Genomic DNA, 25,512 nt, shown 5'->3' with positions numbered 1-25,512 from the left:
GGCGTTTTATGGCATTCTTTATGATCTTTGCGGCGGTTTTTTTTTTGTACCCCGAAGAGCTTTTGCTTGGTGCCCTGGATGTTTGGTTTAGACTTGGGCCGAGCGGCGACGCTGTCCATTAGCGCATCATGGGGCAGGAAATGAGCTGCTCCTCCATCTTTCCCTCCCTATCGACTTCCCTAGGGGCCTTCAGCTAACCACACTGCTTTTAGCTAATCTCTCACACACCGCCACTTTGCTCTCCGTGCTCAAGCACACACACACACACGCACACAAACACACACACACTTCCTTGTGTTATTTATAGTGCTGTGTTCTTCCTTAATGAAGCTCCTAATGTAGCTATGTGGTGACGGAGCTGATGCAGAGCGACCTCCATAAGATCATCGTGTCTCCGCAACCCCTCAGCTCCGACCATGTCAAAGTCTTTCTCTACCAGATCCTTCGAGGTAAGAAACCCCCTCCCCACGTGTATATATATATAAATATGATATTCACACACAGACACACACACGCGCATCTGTCCAGGTCAAAGTGAAACACATCCACAGATACTATCCAAATCAAGATTTTTTTTTTCCTCTAGCTCCTCTGAGACAAAGAGAACTCATAAATAATTCACCTGTAGTGGAGTTAGAGATTCTTAAAGGTGCAGGATGTACCGTGGCGAAATCTTCCCTTCTGGTAGAAGAATGGATATTGCAATCTGCTTGCGTAAGAACATTTCATAACTGGATTGTGCTCTGCTGCGTCTGTGAGCGGAGGTGCCAGTTTCTACCAAATAGGTGGCGTACTTTAGCTGATTATTGATATTAGGGATAACGGGAGGCGAATGATTCGTTAATGAATCAGGATTCTTTTGTGTGGTCATTCATGTTTCGCCACACTGACTCCAAAATACGTTTTTTTGTAAATATTATTACATTTATAATAGAGATGAACCGGTCGATCTGCCAGTGAGCAGAATCGATTCGATTGGCCGTGATCAGCCCCAGATATAAACGATTCTGTAACGAGTACAGCGCGGTAGTTTCCGGGTGGCCCAACAGAAACGCATCATCAAAGATCGCACACATTAAAAGCCTCCCATCTGCCATTTTCTCCAACTCTATGAACGAATTAGCCAAACACCGCAAGCACCATTCAGTTAAAAAACACGTACATCAAAAGCTCGCATTAGAAGCGCTCAAAGTCAAGTCAAGTTGAGTTTCGAGACTTTGGAGGCGTTTGAGGCGGTAAAATGTTACAGTTCCTTTAGAATCCTACAGGTGGCGCACTTTTATGACATTCTCTTATATAAGGAACAGACTGCATTTAATTACTCATGATACTTTTTAAACTTAGAGGTTTAAACTTAAAACAACATCTGTAGAAAAAACGTAATATCACATCAGGATGTTTATAAAACCGTGATACTTACAGAATTGCAATTTTAATTAAATCGGGACCTGGGTATCGTGATGATATCGTATCGGGAGGCGACTGGCGATTCCCATCCTGTATCACTTAATACAGCAATACGGGAAATTTACACTAAAACCTGTTTATTGTGGAATTCGACAAAACCTATTTGTATTTGGAGACATCCTGTTGTAGAATTAGGATTTTTTTTAAATAACAATTTTTTTTTTTTAAATAACAGGTCCTTTTAGTATATTTTTACTTTCTTATACTGCATTATATCATTATATTTGGAATGTAAATTATTTTTGTCTGAAAGTGTTTAACTGTAAAAAGATTTTAAAATGAATAATCAATTATGATTAGTATTATTTTACATTATTATTATATATTATTATTATTCGTATTATTATTGGTAGTTTTTAAATAAAACACTATTGTATTAATATCAGCTCCAGATTTCAGTATCGGTTCCAGGAAAGTAAAAGCTCTCTGATGTTCTCAAACCAGGTTTTACAAATATGATTTTCTGGTTGGATTCTGTTCTATCTTGATATTAATTAATATCTTTGATATCAAGCTGAAACTATGGGGCCGCGTCCCACTCCGCATTCTGCACGCTCAAAATAATGGCGAAGAATTAAAGACACGTCAGACACCATTACATGATTTGTGGCACATAATCATAAGATCTAATTATATCTCTGTTGTATCCCTGATACGATCTGTCAGCGCGCTGCTCGTGCGGGTCTGCGCCGCCAGATTACCAGATGTCCACCAGGCTCTTTGAGGCCAATTATCACGAGCTATCCGACTCAGACACAGTGAAATGGAAAAGCCTTCGCTGTTACGTTAACGATTTCTGCAACAGATAATTAAGGACGAGTTTTTGGCTGCACTACTTTCAGGTTCAGTGACGTGGGACGGATCAGAGCTGGAAATTTTCCATTTGATTGGATGTGACGGCTCCGCTCAGGACTGTAGGTTGCTACTGTATGACGACATTTTCATTCTCATCAAAGGGCTCGGTGGGCGGGGTTCATCGTGGAAGAAGCCACGCCCATTCTGATAGAATGGTTTCATGTTACAGTAAATACGGCTTTGATTTGAATCGACGCTTCACTCTAAGAGCAAGTCAGAAGTTGCCTCTAAATAAATAAATAAATAAATAAATGAATAAATAAATGCTCCCACATAACAAAGCCACTGGGTTTCCTTTTAATTTGTCATGCCTCGGGATGATCGCATTAGACGTTTAGGGGATTTTCTCACTCACTCGTGTGTCATGTCTTCAGGTTTGAAGTATCTTCACTCCGCCGGCATTCTGCACCGAGACATCAAACCTGGCAACCTTCTTGTCAACAGCAACTGTGTGCTCAAGGTCAGTATCGTCCTTCAGTCTCTGCATTCCTACATTTTTTTTTTTTTTAAGCATTTTAAAAGCAACATACTGAAGCATGGCTAAATGGAAGTGTAGTTTTAGCTCGTTTTCTAAAAAAAAAAAAAAAAATTTGCATTAAAAGAAAAATTAAGGCAAAAATGATAATACACACATACACACACACACAACAATGTGACAACCTGTTAGGTGAAAGGTTGCAATAATAACACTGAGAGCTGCGTATCTAGTGGTAGAGATGGGGAAATAAATAAATAAAAATATATAATAATAATAAAAGACAGGGATTTTTGTTTGTGGACCGATGATGAGATTTAACTACTGCTTGTTTCAACGTTATCTAAAGCGTCTTATAATAATCTGAGTGCATTGCATAAATAAAAAATAATAATACATTCTGGACTTACTCGTGATAAAGACCCTTTATTTACCCAAAACAAGCCTTATCTTTCTTTTTAAAAAAACAAAAAAAAAAAAAAAAAGAAGAGACCGGACACGTTATTAATTGTTTCATAACTTTACTATATGCTTTTAAATAGAGCTTGAGCTCGTTTTAGGTCTTTAGGTTTATTTTTAATTTTTTTAATGAATGTTTCCACTGAAACAAAAATAAATACAAAGTACAAAAACTTTTTTTGTTTGTTTGTTTTTGGCTAAAATCTAAAACAAAGGACATTCCAAGTAACAAATGTGTAAAAGTGTTGAGCCCCCTCCCCAATTTCCTCATATTAAATTAAATGATATAGATTAAATAAAAGAAACAGGAACAAATATTTTACTCCGCGTGTCTGCAAAGTGCTTAAAGATACGATTGGAAAATCGGTTGTTTATGTAACGGCCTCAGCAGCAACCTTGTTTCCCCTCTCGTCTGTTGCATAGCGCTGTATAACAGTTAAAGTTGACAACTTTGAAAACTTAGTTTTTGGTGTTAGAGGTGCGTGCATTCATGGAAATCAATGAAGCATCCAGTAGTAAAAAAATGTTATTAATTTTATGTAAATCCTTCTTTAGAGACTTAAATGCACCTAATCTTTAAGTTCATCTTTGGAAAAAAACCTTCAATCTAAATGACCCAGAATGGAACACACACACACACAGATGGGGCCTGAAACTATCTCAGAGTTGAATCTTTACGTCCCGCTGTTTACTGTACATAGAGGCTTAACCTCACCCTCAGGGCTCTGTTAGTATTTCTTACCCTTTTTTTTTGTTTGTTTTTGGTCTAAAGAAGACACACAGTATGGAAGGTTCTTTAAAGTAAGTAGACAATAGTGTTGTCTGTGTATTACTTTGTGTAACGTTGGAGGCGACAGTAATTCAGGTCTTATATTTTTAGATCAAACGCAACCGCACGCAGAAACGAGCCCATCTTTGGCTGCACGAGGTCATGGCTGCTTTGGGATTGATTTATGTGCTTAAGTCCCAGCATAAATCTTTATTCCTGAGCCCAAAGGCAGAGCAATGCTAAAACTGTGTGTGTGAGTAGGTCATGCAGCTAGAGAAATGTCCTCCGGGCAAAATATGGAGGAGATGAAGCTTTCAGGCTGCAGATAGCGAATTATTTAGCATGCATTACCTCATTTATTCTTAAAGCTCCGTTTCCAGAAAGAGAAAACATTTTTCCGTACTTGAAGCACTTGTTCGGCGAAGTCCGTGTCTGATCGGCCCTCTGCAGATCGCACTGCAAGGTTTAATATCTCTTGTTTTTGTTTTTTTTTTAAATCTCCGGGATCTCTTTTTTTTTTCCACTTTCACATGCTGGCACGCTCAGCACTTTGATTTTTATCATTTCAGTTTGAGTGGCGATTAACATCTCACTCCTAAAATCTCACACTTTCTGTTTCCATGTGACAGGCCTTTAAGCGACGGAGAGACGCTCTGAAAGAGTTTTGCTTTGCTCTGCATTAATCTCTCTCTTTCTTCTCCTTCGCTTGCTGTCGACCAGTTTATTTTTATCTGAAGCCAAGCATCGCTTCTTTTTTCCCCGTTATCGGGCGTTCTTGGTTTGTGAGTGAGTAAATATGGTATTGATTACAGCGGTACCTTGCCATACTGATTTAATCTGTTTGGAATCTCTTCTTAAGGTGAAATTCCGTGTTGCGAAACGCATTTTCCCATAGGAAGTAATGTAAATGCAGATAATCCGTTGCATGTGCCCAAAAATATTACCAATGTTACCAATTTCCATCACTATAATTATATGTTTGCATATAAAAACAATCAAAACATTTAGAAAAGACATGTTAATTAGGTAAAATATGAAATAAATAGACATTAAACCTCACTTAACCTTAATTTATTCCTTTTGGCACCGGCTGAAACTTACCAAACTGAAAAGCGGCTCCCTTTTCTTCTTGATTCCGTCTTTGCTAACATTCTTGGGACCTGTGGTGCTGTGTCTTTAATAAATTTTGCGCAAAATACAATAAATAAATAAGTTTTGATCGGTGATTTTCAGGTGAAACTTTACATCTCTTTACATTCTGCTGTATTTACTTCTCACAATAGATCTGTGATTTCGGTCTCGCGCGGGTGGAGGAGCCTGACGAGTCGCGTCACATGACCCAGGAAGTGGTGACGCAGTACTACCGTGCCCCTGAGATCCTGATGGGAAGCCGCCATTACTCCAACGCCATCGACATCTGGTCCGTAGGCTGCATCTTCGCCGAGCTGCTGGGCCGACGCATCCTCTTCCAGGCCCAGAGCCCCATCCAGCAGGTACCCCCTTACTCACACGGGAAATCCGAGACAGATAGAGGAGTAATGCCATAGTTATATCATGTCCGATTGGTCTAGGCATCATCATGAATAAATCTGACTAAATATCAATAGGGTTCTTGCCATCAGTGATGAATCACAGCTTTCATGGAGATCTGCTAGACATGAATATGGCGAGAGACGACTGGCTTAAAATTAGTTCTGGGATTTCCGTCAGAAACCAGGATTCATGGCGTTCATCTCGATCAGTTACAGTTAGATCTAAAACTGGTCAAACCCTGCCCTCCTCAAACCCTGCACTTTAACACATCCTTTACGATCGCACTAAAAAGTGAGAAATGAAGAAAGCGGGAGTCTGAACGCAGCAGGGCCGAGCTCAAGGCCGTCTGTTCCTAACGGCCATGAAGCCTGATTTATGGGATGGAGGCCAGGATCCTCTGCTGAACAAGCACTAAAGTCAAACACTGATACTTTACAGTCTGCTTAATGGAATGTACTGGAATAAAAAAAATCCACAAGACGAGGAAGAGGTTTTGTTTTTCTCTATCAGGTCACAGCTAACGCGATCTGCTAGGATTTTATTTCATACAGTAGCTGTTACAAAGTAATCCTGGTATAGAGAAGAGAATTACAGACATCAAAACTCACTAAAGTAATAAACAAACTGAATACATGCAGGAACTCTAGTGCTGCACATACAAATAAAAAAAAAAACTGCGCTATCTGCTCCTTCCGCTTGCGCCAGCTCACAGACGCCCCTGATTGGCTGTAGAGTCGTGATTTAAGTAGGAGCAGGAAGTACCTCTCATCCCTCCCCTTTAAGAGAGCTCGGCCAATCAGCTCTCTCTAGACCTCCAGCTGCGAGAGGTTACAGCATCACCCGGGAACCGAACCAGCGATCTCCGGATGATAGGACGAGCACTTTACCACTGCGCCACTCGGAGGCGTATTTGTTCATTTTTTCATTCGTTTTTTTAATTCATGTCTGTTAACCTTGGTAAATCCATTTAAACACTGGAAAGTACAGTTTAAATCAGGATTATGATGTGTGTCAAAATAACACCAACGTAAAACTTTTGACTGAAGTGTTCAGCCCTCATCAGAGCTTAATTTTCTGTACCAGTAGCTCTGCTAGTAGTCTCACTACAAATCACAGGTTTATATGAAAACATCGCTTACCGCTGCATAAACGTTGTAATATTGTCGTAATGATAATGCGATGACGTGTACCGTCAGGACGAAATAGTTTTTGTTAGAAAGTTAAGAACAACTTTGATGAAGTGATGACGAGATAACGTTGAAGGAACGACCTGAAAAAACACAACGTTGCAAACGCAACCTTAAACTAATTGAATTGTACTGATTATTCGGAGCTTTGATCCTCGTTAACGTCCTTTTGCAAAATGTCCGACTACATCCATGGTCCCTAAAGTGTCCAGCAGGGTTTAGAATTCTGATCAGCAACGGACCAAACGGCTTCCCACACACAGTGTGTGTATCTCATGTCGCGCATCTGTTTCATTTTCTTTCAGAAATATTACTGTGGGGTGCATCTTAGCTCTCAAAGTACCCTACTGTAATATGGTGTTTTTCACAGCATTCAAACCACATCACATCCACTTTCACAGAACACATCTTAGACTTTTTTACACTTTTGTCTACTTTCCAATTTCCCAATATTTCAGTAAATTGCTGCTGTTTGGTATTTTTTGCAGATATATGTATATGCATTTATTAGCATCATCAGCATGCCCCCTAGTGGTCGAGTGGTAAGAACCCAGTACTCCCACTGCAACAACCAGTTGAGTCCCACTCTTGCCATGGATTTAGTATTATTACTGTTTGTGCAACATTGTGTTAGGAGGCATTCGTTTAATGTTATCCCAGCCATCGCTGTTCGCATGTATTTACATCACCTAGACACCTACGATCAATGTTGTCCAAACGTCCCTAGCGTATCCAAATTTACATTTAGGCATTTGGCAGACGCTCTTATCCAGAGCGACTTACATTTTTATCTCATTACACATCTGAGCAGTTGAGGGTTAAGGGCCTTGCTCAAGGCCTCAACAGTGGCAACTTGGTGGTTGTGGGGTTTGAACCTGGGATCTTCTGAACTGTAGTCCAAGGCCTTAACCACTGAGCTACCCCTGGCCCAGGGGTATATAAAATACATCATGACATTATTTTGACAACCAGGAATTCCTGCTGGTTAGATTCAATCAGTCAACTAACACAAGGGCTTATAGGATGGATGCTTCATGTAATTGAAGCTTAAAACTAAATTGATCAATGAACAATTTAAAGATGGAATCTACAAAATCAGCGTGTTGTATAGCCGTGACTTTACAGGTCCCGTATTCTACTAATTCTTCAACAAGTAAACATAAGTTCTAGAGATTCCCCAAAGTGTATGTTAACACATCAGCTGAAATTTCCCTTTAGATAATGCTAATCCATTTTCTCCACTATTCGATGATGACCTTCATTGTGTTCCAGCTAATTTTAGTTTAAACCCTCTCTCCTGATGGATACTTTTCGAAAAAAGTTTGATATCGCTTCATCAACCTTCGTCAGACCAACAATCTAAAGAATCCAAGAATATGTCAGGAGAATCCTACTAAATACAACAGCTGGTCTTTATTTCGGGTTTATTTGAATAATTTCATTCAATGACAAATTTATGATAATGACATTTGCACCCGAGTTTGAATGCGGTTCATTTGGCACGCTGCCACATTTCTACTTATGAAAGGGTATGCAAACCTATGCATGCAGGGTATTGTAGATACCCCCTCCGTTTTTATTCCTAATACAGATTTTCCAGTTCTCGCCACAGCATTTTGAAAAGTCAGGGGGTTTCCTTTGAAAGGTCGCATCTCTTGTATCCGCGTCTTTAAACAATACGTATGGAATAAAATATGCTGAGGTGTGGTTATAGGAAACCTGTTCAGCCTGGTGTGACGCGGCCCGAGGCCATTCAAGTGCATTTGCGTCCAGAAGCGATAGACTTCTGATAAAAAATAGAGGCTTAAATGACTATTTATAGCTGCTATAGTGTAAGTGAAAACAGGAACTAGTGTGTTTTTATGTAAATGCAGGATAAAAAAATAACTAGAAGCAGATGTTGTTCTTTCATTAATAAAACCTTGATGGCTAATTGATGTATCAGTAAGGGAATAAAACACTCCATTCAAGGATAATACCTGACTTTGACAACAGACACTTCATCACGCCATCCTGTCTGTGATTATTTTTCTATAACACCATGACACAATGTGTTTTATTCCTTGCTACACACAACCCCATGGATGTAGGCGAAGTGTGCCTCTTCCAGCCAAGCTCGTGATGTCCGAGTACGTCTCATCTGCACGCCATGCGCGCTATGCCGCCCATCGGTTGCGGGATTCTGATTGGTCAGAAGAAGCAGCCGTTCCTGAAGGGAAGAAAATGGTCTTAGTTGAATTGGCTTCAGGAAAAAGAGAAGGCGCGGGTTCTATTAATATCTCAGCTCCAGCTGTTCCTCTTCTGTATGTGTGTGTGTGCACGCACATGTCTGCTTATCTTCTTATGTGGATGGAGAAGTGTGTACAGCTGGCCATCCTCCCCGGCTGGAATGTGCACACACAGCACATCAACGCCTCCCCCCGTTTACATCTTATACAATGCTCTCCAGGATGGAATTCAATTTACGGGAGATTGTGGTTGGCATAAATGAAAGAACAATAACTCCATCCATTCATCCATCCATCCATCTATCCATTTATTATTCATACCACTGAAGGGGGGTGGAGGAGGGGTTGCTGGGGTCTGGATCCTATCCCAGAGAAATGGAGTACACCATGGATGAGGTGCAAACCCATCACACACACACACACATATAATCCCACACCTGACCTACGGAGCATGTGTTTGGACTGTTGAAGGAGTATTTGGAGGAAACCCACCAAGGAGAACATGCAAAGTCATGCACACACTAACCCGGAGATTCAAACCTCGCGTCCCTAGCTTAGGGACTTCTTTAAATGATGTTTTCGTACTTCGAACTGACATTTAAATCATTTAAACTATTTATGATAGGTTCATGAGAAAAAGATTAGGAAAGCTTTGTTTAATGAATGCGTTGTTAAACTGGACCAAAAAGAGTATCAATCGCATTTAGAAAAGATGCTGAGCGCAGTACAGTGATGAGACTCTTAACCGCAGTACGTCTTTTGAACCGTGCAAATGTTTTAAGGAAGTTTGTACGTCTTGTGAACAACAATCCAGGTCTCAGAGCCTTCTGCAGTCGTTCCCGTGAACATTGGGTGAGTAGACTGTCTGATCCTTGAAAATCAGCCAATAACTTATCGACGCTTCTGGGTGTGTGTACACACAATCATTTAGCAGCACCACTTGCACGTTACAGTAACTTGGCTTGGGGTTATTGCCACATCCCCTGTACAGTCCTGACCTCGCTCCCAGCCTTTTCCATACATTTGGGACATTTTAAGGAGTTCCTGGGAGGCCAGCGTTCCAGATGTAAAGCAGGCAAAGCAAACTGAGATAAGGGGAGTTTTTACTTTTATAACTGTGTTTTGCTATTCTGCACAATCAAAAGTTTGACGTAAACACTCCTCTTATAGGATATCATAAATATAACATTAGAATTAGGATTAGTTTTTGCAGGGTGGGATGTCTTTATTTGTGATTCGGAAAATTACTTCTCATGGTTTATGTTCTCCATCTGACATTTAGTTTGTTTCAGGAACAGCTAATGCTGATGGAGCTACAGATTTTTGATGCTAGGAATGACCTGATGAAGTAATGGTGCATATTCAATTATTTAACAGTTTTCTTTCTCTTTTGTCTCTCAGTTGGATTTGATCACTGACCTGTTGGGGACGCCGTCGTTGGAGGCCATGAGGACGGCGTGTGAAGGAGCCAGAGCTCACATACTGAGAGGACCGCATAAACAGGTACATCTGATGACGGATTCACGCGATTTTAGCCCCGGTTCCCCTGTCTACCACCCACCCCCTGTGGGGCGAGTACACCCCCATCGCGAGTGTAGCGCGGGCTGATTAGCACGATTAGCGATACTGAAACTTTCCAGCACGTTTGATTTTCTCAGTGATGGAAAGTGACGTGTAGTGTGAAGCCCTTCTGTAACTAGGTGCAAGTACAGCGATGAGAATTCTCAGCACCGAGAGTCCGGCAGGAGATCAGATTCATCTCTTTTCCCGTGCGCCGCAGGTCCCTGAACCCGGTTTGTCATCCGTGTATTTGTGTGGGAGAGCGAGAGTACAGTGTAAGCACGATAATAATGCTTCTGTCAGAACTTATTAGTCATGTCATACCAAATGGTTTGTCAGTAACAGTAAAAATAAACATGACTTGCTTCCTGTGTAAACGTAACTGGGTTTTATTTGCGCTATACCCTGCTCGTGTTTCTAATATTAGCTTACTGTTTCCTTTTACAGTCGGAAGATCTTGTTTTTCTCTGTTAATTAAAAAAAAAGAAAAGAGTTTGGATGAAGTAGCGTGCACATCCGTACAACACCAAACCATTGAGGTTTTAAAACTCATGTACTGTAGGATGCGCGCGAGTGGAAGGTTTTGTGTTTCAACTCGTACAGTAAGTTGGTACTAAAAGCGGTTCTGATGAGCTCAGAGCTTTAGACTTTCTACAGTGGACACTATGCATGATGGGAGCATCGCTTCATGCGCTTCCCTTCTTACCCCGACACGCCCATCACTCTGGACTCATCAGATCATATGACCTCTTTCTATCGCTCTAAAGCCCGATCTTTATGATTTATCTTAAAAAAAGCTGATAAGTCTCACTAACTAGTGGACACACAGCTGTTTAGTCCCAATCCTGTGAGCTCTCATCACACTGTGTGTCTGTTAATCATCATACTTTTACTATTAAACATGCAACTTTACCAATGATCTCCAGTTATGGTAATAAGACACTGCATCAGTTAGAAACCCTCGAATCCCTTAAAGGCTCTTGCAAGTTTGTGCTTGTTTTCAAAAGGCTCCAGGTTCATGCATCTCTGCTTCGGTGACCAGGACTTCCTGTTGAGTGACAGCACCTCCTTAAGCACTCGTGTGGTGTTTCCGGCTCTGCTTTCTCAGCCGAGCTCAGCACTTTTCTGTCTCGTGTGCTCTCTCTCTCTCTCTCTCTCTCTCTCTCTCCGCTTCCTTTCCTCTGGCATGCTGCAGATTTTCCAGACCTCGTTCTGAACCTGAGCCATGTCTGCAGGGAGTGGGTGGATCCCAGGGCCTGGTCCTTATCTCCCTGTGTGCTCTGCCCTGGTTCTCTGGCTCTGGTGGTGGGCTCGAGGTCTGCGCCGCTCCGCTCTGTGCAGATTCTTAAGCTCTCTGTTTGTACACAGTGTGTTTTCGAGCACAGGGTGCATGTGGCTTGGCAGATATGGAAGATAGTGTAGCCTGTGAAAGCAGAGGGATACAGTATGAGAACAGCCCAGTTTTTTTTTTTGTTTTGTTTTGTTCAGTTCGGTTCGTTTACAGGCATGACTTTAAAAAATTGCTTGTTTCTAATTTATATTTTTCTTTTTGTTTTTAATCCCTTTTATTCTTGTCCTCCAGTTACTTCTTTATCCTCTTTGATTTCATCTTTGCATGTCTTTTCTTCTAATTGTCTTTTCCCCTCTTCTTAGTCCCTCTTTCTTTCTCTCATTACATCATCTTTATCATGTTGTTCATCTTACTTTTATCCCGTTGTTTTATCCCTTTTATGTTTTCTCCATTTTTTTTTTTTTTTTCCTCCATTTCTCCAATTCATTTTCTTCTTTTTCTTTTTTTCTCTACTTTTCTTGTCTTCTTTTTTCACATTTTACTGAACGTTTCTGTCCTTTTTCATTCTCATCTCATTTTTCATATTTACATCTTGTTGATTTTTCATTTTATTAATAGTTGTCTTCTTTTTTTTCTTCTTCATGACTTTTTCCTTGTCTACTTTTCCCCCCATCTTATTTTACAAATCCCCCCTTTCTTCCTCCTGTTTCCTCATTCTTCCTCTTCCTTTCTCAGTTTAATAAGTGTCAAACTACTACGCAACGTTTAAAACATGGAGAATTATTACTTTAATTATTTACTGTTTATATTATTCGAGAATTCTGTGTGATTGTTTTCTACAGGGCAGCACGGTGGCGTAGTGGTTAGCACTTTCCTCCGGGTATCTCGGATCTCCAGACCCCCAGCGACCCTGTATTCAGGATTAAGCTGTTATATAAACCATGAAAAGTTTGCTACAGTACATTGTAAAGGCTCTCGTGCGTTTTTGATCGATACGGATCAGACGTAATGTCGTACAGGTGAAAAGATAACGTCTACAGTTAAACCTGAATCCTGAGGCATCACGTTTAATAAAGTAAAAAAATTATCTGCAAAAATTCATACGTTAACTTAAATATTTGATATATTGGGTTATTAGTTTCTTCATTCGTCTGTAATTGATATATTCATCCAGTAGCCTGTTTTCATTTTCAGATTTTCTTAAGTAGGACAGATAAGATCATTTACTCTTTTTTTTATGATAATGTACGTGCAAAACAATATTTTAATTAGGTGACTCCTACCATACCCTGCACCGAACGTCTAGACGCGGCGGGACCCGTATCCGGTCGGCTTCAATCTTGATTGAGCAACGCAGTGTAGAAGCCGTGCGCTGACACACTGGTGGACTCTTTAGGAATTAGATCAGTAGGCGGTGCACTAATTGCACTGTTGAGCTCATTAATTACAAGTACTTGGACCCTAGCGATCACTGCGCGCCACTGTATTATTAGTCGCTGTCGTATCAGTAGTAGTAGTATCAGTATGGTTTTTACTTTACGGGCGTGACCTACTGTAGTTACTCTCTAGTTATAGATATAGGAAGTTTTGTGTCGCATTTAATTGTATTTGAAAATAACAATTGTTATTTAAGAAAAAAAAGTTAGATGATCAATTATAATATTATAATTGTATGATTGGTTGTACACTGTGTATTTTTTTTTCTTCAAGTATGCTGAAATAACTCTAATTTTTATGTCTCGAACTTGCTTTATGTCACTCCTTCTCTAAACGCTCTGTTTCAGTGTCTATGTAAATGAGCGCCTCCTATGCCACGCCCCTCCAGAAACCATCGTAGCCGAGTAACAAGTTGGAGGAAGGGGTCTTCTTATATGAGGTTACAATAGTGGGGAAATTTTATTATATCGATTAAGTCCCAGTCAATTAGACAAATGGAAAAAAAAGCCAAAAACTGGTTTTGTTTGTACACGCATGATTTAGACGCATCTGAATGTCTAGAATGTTTTTTTTTTTTTTTAACATAATTTCTCCTATCCAAATGTTCTTCGAATGTGAAGCTGATTTTAGCCGTTACTGCGCAACACTTCGGGGGTCTGCTTTGGTCGACCATATATCCATGATTGTGTGTGCGTGTGTATGCGCGTGTGTGTTTGATGCTGGGTGTTGGCTCTGCAGTCCTCAGCAGCCGCACAGAGAAAGCGATACGCAGGAACAGTAACTGCAGAGCAAGCACTACGGCCCTCCACTTCCTGTCTTGCATCGACCCACCGCACGGCCGCTGAACCAGTAGCACGCCTTTCTCACACTCCTACACACACACACACGCGCGCGCGCGCGCCTATGCGTAAATCTTATATGTTTGCTAAACTGGTGATTGTCATCGGACCACGACTAGGCCCCTTTTACCACACCCTTTTACTCGTTCTCACACACACACTGACATTTGGCTGACCTTGTCATTCTCTCTCTCTCTCTCTCTCTCTCTCTCTTTCGCTCTGGTCTGTGTAAGCTTGGCAGGCTTCAGCACAGGATGTTTTAATCACATCTATCGACTGCTGCTCTATTTACAGGCATTGTTCTAGATGGCGGGGCGGTGTGGAGAGGGCAGGGAGGTGGCATACGCTTCACTCCACTCACACACACTTGGGATGATGAGGTTACTCGGTGTCACTGTGGTAACAGGGTGATGACAGGGACACCGGCGAAGTGTGATAATTGTCGCTAATCAGCTACACATTTAATTATACCAGGTCAAAGTTTCTAAAGAGGGGCCACCTGGAACTTCATGGTGAATGTTTAACGTTTCATCAAAAGAGACAAATTACAGATTAAATATAACAAAAAAAAGTAATAATAATAATAATGCAAAATGAAGAAATGCCCTGATATATCAAATTAACATTTTATTTGTAACATACACAGTCATACACAGTACGATATGCAGTGAAATGCTTAGACGACCGGCTGTAAAACAATTAACAAGAAATAAATCGTGAAACAAAAATAACAGTCAGTTTAGATGAGACAAAATGAAAATCGAACAAAATATAAATTTATATATATATATATTATAAACATAAAAAATATAAAATTTTGGAAAATAATATATAAGAAATATAAAAACTTGCAAAATTAAATGGAAATAAAAATGGAGATATATATATATATATATATATATATATATATTTTTTTTTTTTTTGGGGGGGGGGGCAGTCCTCTTTTTTTCTGGGCGGGGCTTAAACAAGCCAATTAGATTTCCCTCTTCTTCTTCTTCTTTTTTATTATTATTATTATTTTTTCCCCAATTTTCTCCCTAATTTAGTCGTGGCCAATTCCTCCCCGTCACTAGGGGGCTCCCACATTAAGGCTACTACCATTCAGCCGGGAGGGCGAAGACTATCACGTGTTTTCTCTCAAACCGCGTGACGTCAGCCGACCGCATCTTTTCGAACTGTTCGCTCACGCACCGTTGGGGGCGGAGTAACACACTCGGAGGAAAGCGCTAGCCGCTCCCAGGATGAGCTCACAGACGCCCCTGATTGGCTGTAGAGCCGTGATTAATGTGGGAGCGCAAGTACCTCTCATCCCTCCCTCCTGAGAGAGCTCGGCCAATCAGCTCTCTCTAGACCTCCGGATGATAGGGCGAGCCCTTTACCACTGCGCCACTCGGAGGCACCCCTCTTCTTCTTCTGTTACTTCTATTAATCTTATTAATGCAGATTTTCCAGACCCGTCTTCCTTAAAACGTCTAATGCAGGGATCTCCAAATCCAGTCCTGGGGGTCTAGTGTCCAACCAAGTTTGGCGATTCTTCTTCTCAAACACAGCTGATTTAACCAATCTGTTAATTACTAGGTTCAGTGGGTGTGTTTAGGTGTTGGTGAATTACAAACTGTGCTGGTCACTGGCCCTCCAGGACTGGATATGGAGACCCCTGGTCTAATGCATCCTTCCCTGATCTTTCGACATGTTTCCCTTTCAGTACCACTCAGTATCTTGTATGTTGCATCACCGCCACCTATAGATATCTCTCTCTCTCTCTCTCTCTCTCTCTCTCTCTCTCTCTCTCTCTCTCCCTCTCTCTCTCTCCTCAGCTTCCTTGTCCTTTACGTCTTTCTCAAAAACATTAAATACTTTCTTCCCTGATCACTCACACACACACACACACACACACACACACACACACGCACACACAAATCCCTAATCTAAAAGACTCTTAACATTGCCTTTTCCTTTCCCTAGTTCTTGGAGCTGTGCCACCATATTGCTTTTTTCATCACTCTGTTTTCAACCTGTTGTGACCTCATATAAAAGTAACCCCTCCCCCGGCTTGTTGCTCAGCTCTGCAGATCTCAGACGAGCTGTATCTCAGCGCTAGCTCATTTATATACACAAGGCCTGTTGAAATCCAGTTTTGGAGGACCAACGTCCAGCACCAACACTTAAACATACCCATGAACCTGGCGACCAACAGATTAGTTGAATCAGCTTTTAGAGTTTGAGTGGAAACCTCCCCAACTGTGCTGGAAACTGGATTGGAACACCTCCAAAATGAACATTGCAATGGCATTGAAAAACATACTTTTGGGAAACGCAGAGACTATTATAGAAATAGGGGAAGGCTAAGTCACAATTTATCTGCACTCTGGCTGTAGAATATTTTTTGCCACGAATGCACCCCTGTCATCATTTCTTCATCAGAAGTGAATCTTCTTCCTTGTAGAGCTGCTTTCAGGGGACCAAACCCGTTGAAGTCCAAAGAAGTGCGATCAGGACTAAAGCAGTCACCTGCGTTTAATCCAAAATTTAGGCTTCAGCTCTTCGATAAGCATCGTAGCACTGTTAATTGTTGAGCATTTTCCCTGATGGTGTTCCAATACTTCTGGCCTTCGCGATGAGAATCCCAGGAAACTGTAAGCGTTGATAAATTTTAGAGATTTCGTTGTGCAGATATCCAAACGTTTCGGTTTATGCTCTTCCGTGAGTTGTTTTGGTACCAGGGACACCCTCAGACCACAAAAAAAAAAAAAAAAAAAAAAAAAAAAAAAATCACATGCTGCTCTTCTTTCGTGCAAATCACAAGTGAGGCGTCTATTTTTGTTCGCACCGCAGTTACAAATAAACTGATGTAACACGTTCACACCTACACAGCAGTGACTGGCGAGACAGTAGCCTTAAACGGAAAGCGCTGATAAGAAGGCTAATCGAAGTTTCAACGTAATTGGTGTGTGGATCATTTTGACTCACATTCGCATAATTTGGACCATTTAAATTCGAGTCAAATTAATAAGAAAATGTGAATTCTCTGCGTATGAACATATTAACAATTAATAAATAATAGTTTATTGGTTGCGCCATTGCAGCCGAATTAAATATGCATCTTAGCTTTGTTGGAAAAATGTTCAAGGAAGAATTCATTCCTATTGCAGAAAGACTTGGAGTTCTGGAGAAAGATGTTCGTCTGATAAGAAATTTGACAATTTAGACAGCTTTTCGTAACGCAAAGAAAGACACTACGGAAGTTAAGCTAGCCGTAGATTCTCATCAGGAAAAGTTAGCAAGAATCGAAGATAAGAGCCGCCAGTCTAACATCCGTCTAGTGGGGTTGGAAGAAGGTGCGGAAGGAGATGACCCTGTGCGATTTATACAAAATCATCTTCCTAAATGGATTCCATCTCTCATAAGGTAATGGAGATTGAAAGAGCCCACCGTGTATATTCAATTCAATTCAATTTTATTTGTTTAGCGCTTTTAGCAATTTTCATTGCCGCAAAGCAGCTTTACACAGTCAAAAGAATTATTTAAGTTTGTATGAAATGTGAATTTGTATGTATCAAAATGGTCAGTTTGTCCCTGGTGAGCAAGCCGAGGGCGACCATGGCAAGGAAAAACTCCCTGAGATGGTAATAGGAAGAAACCTTGAAAGGAACCACACTCAACAGGGAACCCATCCTCATCTGAGTAAAACAGAAAGCAGTAAATGATCTGCATTTATACAGTGTGTAGGGTGGGAGGCAGTTCAGCTATAATAGCTGATGTGAATTGATGTTAATATGAAGTCCAGGTAGTTATTGAAGACCCAGGTAGACTTGTAAGAAGTTCCAGTCATGAACTATCGAACTGTCAAGTCCCCAGAGAAACAGTTGCCAACACCAGTCAAGGCCAGAACCATTTTCTAGGTAGAGAGAATCATCCCCAGACACCAGACGCATCCCAGAGAGACACACGGGGCATCCATGTGACGAGATCTTCAGCCAGAAGCGGGGCACCAGGATGGGTCAGACAGGTCCGGAGGGCAGAGGGAGTCTGGATCACTGGCAGCTCAGGAACGACATGTGTAGCTCGACAGAGAGAGAGAAAGAGTGAAAGAGCTAGACAGGAGGAGAGAGGAAAGAGAAAGAGGGGGGAAAGAGAAGAAAAGGAGAGATGGCAGTGTATATAGTGGTGAACGCTCAAAAACAACCCCGCGTACATTCATATTCAAGATTGGAATGCGATCCTCAATGGAGCTCGAGGTGTTGGACAGATCTTGTATATGGGAACGACGTTGCACAGCTGCTAAGAGGAGAGCGATGACATTGGCAAGGAAGAAGCTAACTGAAGCCCAATTACTTACGTTGTTGGTTCCATAAATAATGTTAAATATGCGTTTATGTTTGTATATGCACCCACGGAGGGTGATCCTTTACTTTTTCAAAAATTATGTTTAGTTGCAAGTTAAGGTGACTGTCCTATGATGTTTGGGGGCGATTTTAATGAGGTGTTGGATCCCCAGTTAAACAGATCCCATACCTCTAAGTCTGATACAATTATCTCTGGTTGTTTTAATTCATTCTTGCATCATTGTTATGTGTGCGATGCCTGGCGTTTATAAAATAATGGTGCTAAAGATTTACACTTTCTTTTCAGCTCGTCATAAGTCATTCAAGGATTGATTATTTATTTACTTTATTCTCCTTCTCTTATTCCATTTATTAGGGAAGTTAATATTCTATCACTTCTTTTATCTGATCATTCTTCAGTAATGACATCTTTAATTCCTGTATCTTTGGGTCCTAGACATCATACTAGACAGTCCTTAACTAAGCCATTCAAGATGCTAAATCCAAAGCTAATATCTCAGCTATTAGACATGAAGGTTTAGTGTATACCCAACCTCAAGATATAAATAGAGCATTTGAATCCTACTATCAATACTGGATTCTGTATACTTCAGAATCCAACACTGACTCAACAAATGTTGTTTCATTTCTTAAAAATTAAAATAATTAAGTTGAATGATTCTCAGCGTGAGATAAAGGCCAGACCTTTGAGCATCGAGGAATTAAAATCTGCTCTGGACTCCACAAGTAGTAACAAAGCTCCTGGACTATTGAAGACATTATGGGATATAATTGCACGTTTAATTCTTAACTTCTTTAATTTTGCATTAGAAACAGGAGCTTTACATAGGGACCAAAATACAGCGTTAATAACACTATTGCTGAAGAGAGCAAAAGATCCACTTGAATGTTCAGGCCAATTAGCCTTTTATCTACAGACTCAAAGCTAACAGCAAAAGTTTTGGCCCTTAGACTCGATAAGTGCATAGGAGATTTGAATAATTATGATCAATCAGGATTCTTAAGGGGAAGATTTGCTGCAGATAATATACACAGGCTTCTTCATATTATTCAACAAGCAGATTCATACCCAGCATCCTCTGCAACCCTCTCTCTGGATGCAGGGAAAGCATTTGACAGAATTGGGTGGAATTTTCTGTGGTCTGTTCTGGGGCATTTTGGGTTTGGCTCCTTTTTCTTGAAGAATAGTCTAAACTATTTATTTTGATTTCTCAGCTAGGGTTCTCACTGGCCCTTCTAACTCCCCTTCCTTTTATCTTGGCAGAGACACACATCAAGGATGTCCCTCGTCACCTCTGCTCTTTAATTTATCTTCGGAGCCCTTGGCCCAAGTGATTTGACTAATAACTATTAACTCCTATAAGGTGCATAAATACATCCCATAAAATTTTACAATATGCCGATGATTTTTTGTTATTTGTATCTAAAATCACACATACAGTCAATTAACATTTAAAACTATTCAATACATTCAACTCTCCGGGTACAAAATTAATTGGCGCAAATCCACACTTATGCCCCTAAATTTGGCTGCTAAATTAGACATTTAGTCTTTACCTACTATGACCAATTTAACTTGGAATGATAGTTTTTCCTTGTATCTCTAAGTGGAACTATCAGTTTCTTCTGGATAAGACTAAAAGTAGCCTTCGCTGCTGGTCTCCGCTTTGTTTGGGACTTTATGGCAGGATAGCTACTATTAAGATGAAAATACTCCCAAGATTAATTTTTTTGTTTTCAGTGTTACCTTTAGCACCCCCTATGGGCTACTTTGGAGCGCGCATTTCCTGTGGAACAATAAACGGCCCAGAATTTGTCTCAAATCTATGTATCGAATAAAATCTCATGGTGGCTGATCTTTACCAGATTTTTGGTCTACAATCGGCTTGTCAGATGAGATCGCTTAGGATTTGGATGGATGTCTCTCCTTTGTACCATGGCGAGCTTTAGAGATGAATATTCTTTATCCAATCCATTTGCAAGATTTAGTCTTTACAGGAATATCCAAAAACGTTCTGGATAAGATAGGTCCAATCCTAAGTCACTCTATTAAAATTTGTAAAATGGTAGAAAAAAATGTGAGTTTTAGATCCCTATAGCGAATCTACCCCATCTGGCACAATAATAATATTTGTACTGGCCATAAAACGTTCACTTTCAAATCCTGGGCTGAATGTGGCATTTATACCTTAAAAAAAATCTTTACAATGATTGTGGAATCAAATCCTTTCAAACTTTAAAAGCTGAATTTTTTTTTGCCAGGATTCTCCTTTTTTCTCTACCTGAGAATAAACTCTGTGTTGAAAGCTCATGGTTTGCCATGGTCGACTAAAATATCTCCTCATCCTATGGTAAACTGGACAGATTACAGTACAGACTCTCGAGGCATTGTGAGTAAAATTTATAAATCACTTGTCGTACAACAATACTCCAACATTTCTATTAAGGGTTTTTTAGGGGGAGGGAACTTAGTACGGTGATCAAGTGGGACACAGTCTGGGGGAACTGTTTTGCTACCTCAAAAAAACCCAGCTCATCAAACGATTCACCATAAACTAATTTGTAAAGCCTATGCCGCTCCCTATTTACTGTATTATATTAAATGAAAAGAAAGTCTGACCCCCTTTGCCGTTTATGTAGTAGTGCAAGCCAAGGGACAGATCTACATATGTCCTCAAATCGAAATGATTTGAGAAGGTGATCCTGAAACTGTGGATAGACCCAGCCACAGGTTTTTTTTTTTTTCTTTTTTTTCCTATATACCTATAGACCTACCCAGTGGCTTAGTGTTTAGCATTGTCGCCTTGCACCTCCAGGGTCCGGGTTCGATTCCCGCCTCAGGTCTGTGTGCATGGAGTTTGCATGGTAACCCCCGTGCCTGATGGTTTTCCTCACACAATCCTAAGAATGCAGATTAGGCTAATTGACGTCCTCAATTTCCCCGTAGTGTGTGAATACGCATGTTTCAAGGTCACATGGTATATTGACAATACTGGCTATGTGACAGAGCGTAAAGGTACAGGACTGCGATTCTCTTGAATCCTGGAACGTTATCGATCATGAAGCTTTTTACTCCTTGAGATGTCCACCCACAGGACCAGCGAGAGAAAGTTAAGAGAAATATCTCTATTCGAGCCAGACGTTTATAAAGGCATCTCTTTGGTCATGGGACTGGAGAATGGACAAAAGTGAAGCAGAAATAGAGGACAAGTTTGATTTGGAGTCTGGATCATCTCAAGGTTTCTTCCGTATGCCTCCGGCTTTGCTCATTAGGGATCTAAATTTACATCCGGAGTTCTTTAAACCTGCTTAGTGGCAATGTCAATCGTTCGTAGTGTCGTACGAATAAAACTGAATTGAATTGAGAGGAGGATATGAAGAGAAAGAGAGTGAGGAAATGAAAATGGGAACTGGTACATCTGAGTCCACCGGGGACCTTGTTACAAGCTATTAATTTTGCAGCGCTCTTAGGATTGAGAGAGAGAGAGAGCGACAGAGAGAGAAAGAGCTTTTAGGATTTTATAGCCTCTCGTGAACTGCTACACAGATACAAAAGAGAGCAAGGTTGAATCGTGGCTTGTAAATTCCCCGATCCACTTTATCTGCTGCACCACCTGGTTTTTGTGCCTGGAAAAGCTGGTAAGCTATCCAGAGACAGATGTATGCATGAGGCCTTGTTGTTGTTCCTCTAAGAGGCGGCGGCGGTGGTGGCGGCATGATCAGATTTCCACCCACACACGCACACACACGCACATTCGCACAGCATCGCTCGCCCGCATGCAGAGGGTGGCCTGATGGTCCGAGGGTGGACTGTCCAACTCCGATGGATATGGAAAATGGGGGAGTGTTGAGTAACCATGTTCAAAACTGAGGCAGATGTGGCCTCCCAGGTGGATGCGGTGTGTGTGTGGCCTTGTCCTTTCATGTTTTTCTCAGCTATAAAGCGCAGATGGCTGCCTGACCTTTCCCTGAACCCACAGCAGTGCTCCAGTGTAACTAGCCGCTTTAGCAAAGCGCAATATGGTCAGACTAGTCATTCAGGACGTACTGGAAATTAGTCTGTCCATGGTTATTGTTGCATTGTTTAGTATATCATATGCTAGATTTTTTTTTTTCCTTTATTCCCACCATTTGTGTCTCTAAAGGAAGAGAAGAGTCAGCTTTTAGAGTCTCAGAAAAACAGAAACTAGTAATTAGCTCCAGCAGGCCAGTAAAAATACTTTTCCAATGCTTTTTAATGTTCTTAATATATATAACATTTAAGCCTTAGATTTTGTTACTTATTGTACAATACTGTGTCCATACATAAACTATTGTGCAAATATCTTGGGCCACGCCTTATTTCATGCAATTAAATGATGTACTTTAAACGAAAGAAATAAAAACAAATATTTTACTGCGACAGGCTGCAAAGTGCTTAAATATACGATTATAAAATAGTTCTTTATGTACCAACTTCAGCAGCAACCTCATTTCCCCTCTCGTCTGTTCCAACCACTCAGCATTCAGCAGTATACTAATCACCAGTCCTGATCATCTGTCATCATCTGCACTGGTTGAGGCTTAATTTAGATGCGTTTTTAGGATTAAATGTTTTGTAGGTCACTGTGTGATTTAACAAACAAAAACAATAATCTAAAACTGCTCAGGACCAGCGACTGGAGAAAAAACAAAAGACGAAAAAAAGTCCTTCAGAAGGCTCGGGGAGGGGTCTCAAAACTTTTGCATCGTTTTATATGTTGGCTTTATGTCTCTGCGCTTTGCATTTGCCCACCTCATGCACCATTACTTTACTTATTATAGATCATAGGACCATAATTTGGAAGAAAGCCATACTTTTCTGACAAGCGTTTTGCGTTTATCACCTTGTTAGCAAGCGCACCTTGAGTGCGTTCACACCAAAGAAAGGGTGCAAAATATTTTCCAACAGGAAACCGACATGTTCAGTTAGACAGGTGATATAGATGAGGTCATTTCTACTGTGTAGTGTTTGGGAAGCAAAACATGGTGCAAAGTTTCAGACATGTTTACAAACAGTCTGGAGAAGTGGCTAATTCAGATGAGGGGTGAATAGCTGGCTGTTCCTGTGATGGTAGTTGTGGTGGGTGTTGTTCATTGACCTGAAATACTGGGGGAGAAACTGTTATTTTCATAAAATAGGAAAAAAATCTGTGTTTTACTAAAGACATACAAGTAAATGTTGAACACTGCTACTTGAATACTAGTATGGTGGTATTTACATATTGTAGTAATACACCGGCACCTCGGCATACAGATTAAATCCGTTCCAGAGGCGAGTTCTTAAGGTGTGATTTCGTCTTGAGAAACGCATTTTCCCATAGGAAAAAAAATATAAATGCTGATAACCCGTTCCAGCCACCCAGACATTTTACCAATATTACCAATTTCCAACAATATAATCATATTTTTGCCTCTAAAAACAAACCATTTAGAAAAGTACTGTAAAAAAAAAGTGAGAGATGGAACAAATAGACAATAAACCTTACTTAACCTTAATTTATGACTCCTCTTGGCAACGGCTGCTTTAAAAACAAAAAAAAAATTGCTCTTTTTTCTTTTTGCAACCGTCCTTGCTAACATCTTTGGGACACATGCTCATTACTAAATCTTGCACAAAATGCCAAAAAAAAAAAAAAAAGCCACAAAAACCAGTGTAAACTTGCTTCTGGACGTACGCGCAACTTAGCTATGGCAAAGCAAATTAAGCGGAAATTCGTAAGTTGGGGAGTTTGTAAGATGAGGTACCACTGTATACATCGTTTAGTGCTGTTGCTGAAGCCCACACGAACTGTTAAACCGTTATATAAGATTACACACTCGCTGTGCACATTAAATATTAAGATTTTTGACCAATTAAGAAGGTAATGTGGTTTAAAGCAATTCAACAGTGCTGTATATCATTTAATATATAATCCTATATATGATAAACAATACTATATTAACTATATATATTATAAGATTATAATAGTGTATATATTTATAATATAATATTATACTGTATATAATACTACCATCCAAATCCTGCTATTTTATCCGAAAAAAGATTGCTTTTAAGTGTGAGTGTGCACGTCCCTGATGCTACTCGATCTCAGTGTGACTTTCTAGCCTTCGTCCGAACGCTTATCTCTCTATCTCCACCTTTCAGGTTAGATTTCCGTTATACCACCTTATACAGACACAGAGAGCAGCCTGTTTAACCAAATCCACTTCACGCTTTGGCAACTTTGTTGTCTCTTAGAGTATACACACACACACACACACACTCACGTGGATGAGGATGGTGCGCTTAACATGCTACACACTGATTCTCATTTCCTCTCTGAGTGCTGAGTATCAGTGTAACCGAATACACAAATCCATTATTAGGAAGGAACGTACAGTATAATGCGTTCTGAACACACACTGAAAAACCTGTGCGCTTCGAAAACATAGCAACATGAACAGGAGGTTTTCACTTAAATGTTCGCTCGAGCAGACACTCGTTGAGATCAAACAAAGATAACATTCTTTAATGGACATGATGACACTACGACTAACTCATGCTACTGATTATTTTCCTTTAACAGCACACCATGGACATAAAAACTGTAAGAGACAGCAAGATCATTATATCACATGCCTGTCTCCACTTATGCATTTATGGTTTGGCCGTCTAAACAGTTAGTAATCCTGCTTTTTGTACTTTTGTGTGTGAATGATGCCTCGGTCTGTTGTGTGTTGGATGACTCCCTCTGTCTGTAATGCGAGGGTGGAGTGTGTCGGAGCAGGGACGAAAGCTGACGATGCTGACGATGGTGTGATGGTATGCGTCGGCTTCCCTGACTCATCATTACTTTAATTGAGATTTTTCGATCACGGGGAGTGGAGAGCCCCTCAGCCTCCTCTTCAGCTGTCTCGGGTTAATCCGGGAACTAATACCAGGAGACGCTAGTGCATCACGTCCAGTCACCACACGCGAAAACTTGCACGAGCTTAACAACCTGGGCGGTCGCCTTGTTGCGCACAAACAAATGGCGCGTTCTCTATTTTAATACTCAACATCATA

At 40.6% G+C, this 25,512-nt stretch overlaps 1 protein-coding gene across 1 annotated transcript in view; it reads left to right on the top strand.

Annotated features, from left to right (window-relative positions):
* nlk2 (nemo-like kinase, type 2) overlaps window positions 1–25,512 on the top strand; it is a 94,452-nt gene that overhangs the window by 58,995 nt on the left and 9,945 nt on the right. Inside the window, exons 4-7 of the mRNA XM_053506666.1 lie at window positions 343–449; window positions 2,697–2,782; window positions 5,309–5,518; window positions 10,375–10,476. Of these exons, the coding sequence (XP_053362641.1) occupies window positions 343–449; window positions 2,697–2,782; window positions 5,309–5,518; window positions 10,375–10,476 (505 nt within the window). The remainder of the gene's footprint in view (window positions 1–342; window positions 450–2,696; window positions 2,783–5,308; window positions 5,519–10,374; window positions 10,477–25,512) is intronic.

The sequence above is a fragment of the Clarias gariepinus genome, chromosome 11, assembly GCF_024256425.1.
Source record: "Clarias gariepinus isolate MV-2021 ecotype Netherlands chromosome 11, CGAR_prim_01v2, whole genome shotgun sequence".
Classification (NCBI taxonomy): domain Eukaryota; kingdom Metazoa; phylum Chordata; class Actinopteri; order Siluriformes; family Clariidae; genus Clarias; species Clarias gariepinus.
This window is presented reverse-complemented; position numbering and strand designations above follow the sequence as displayed.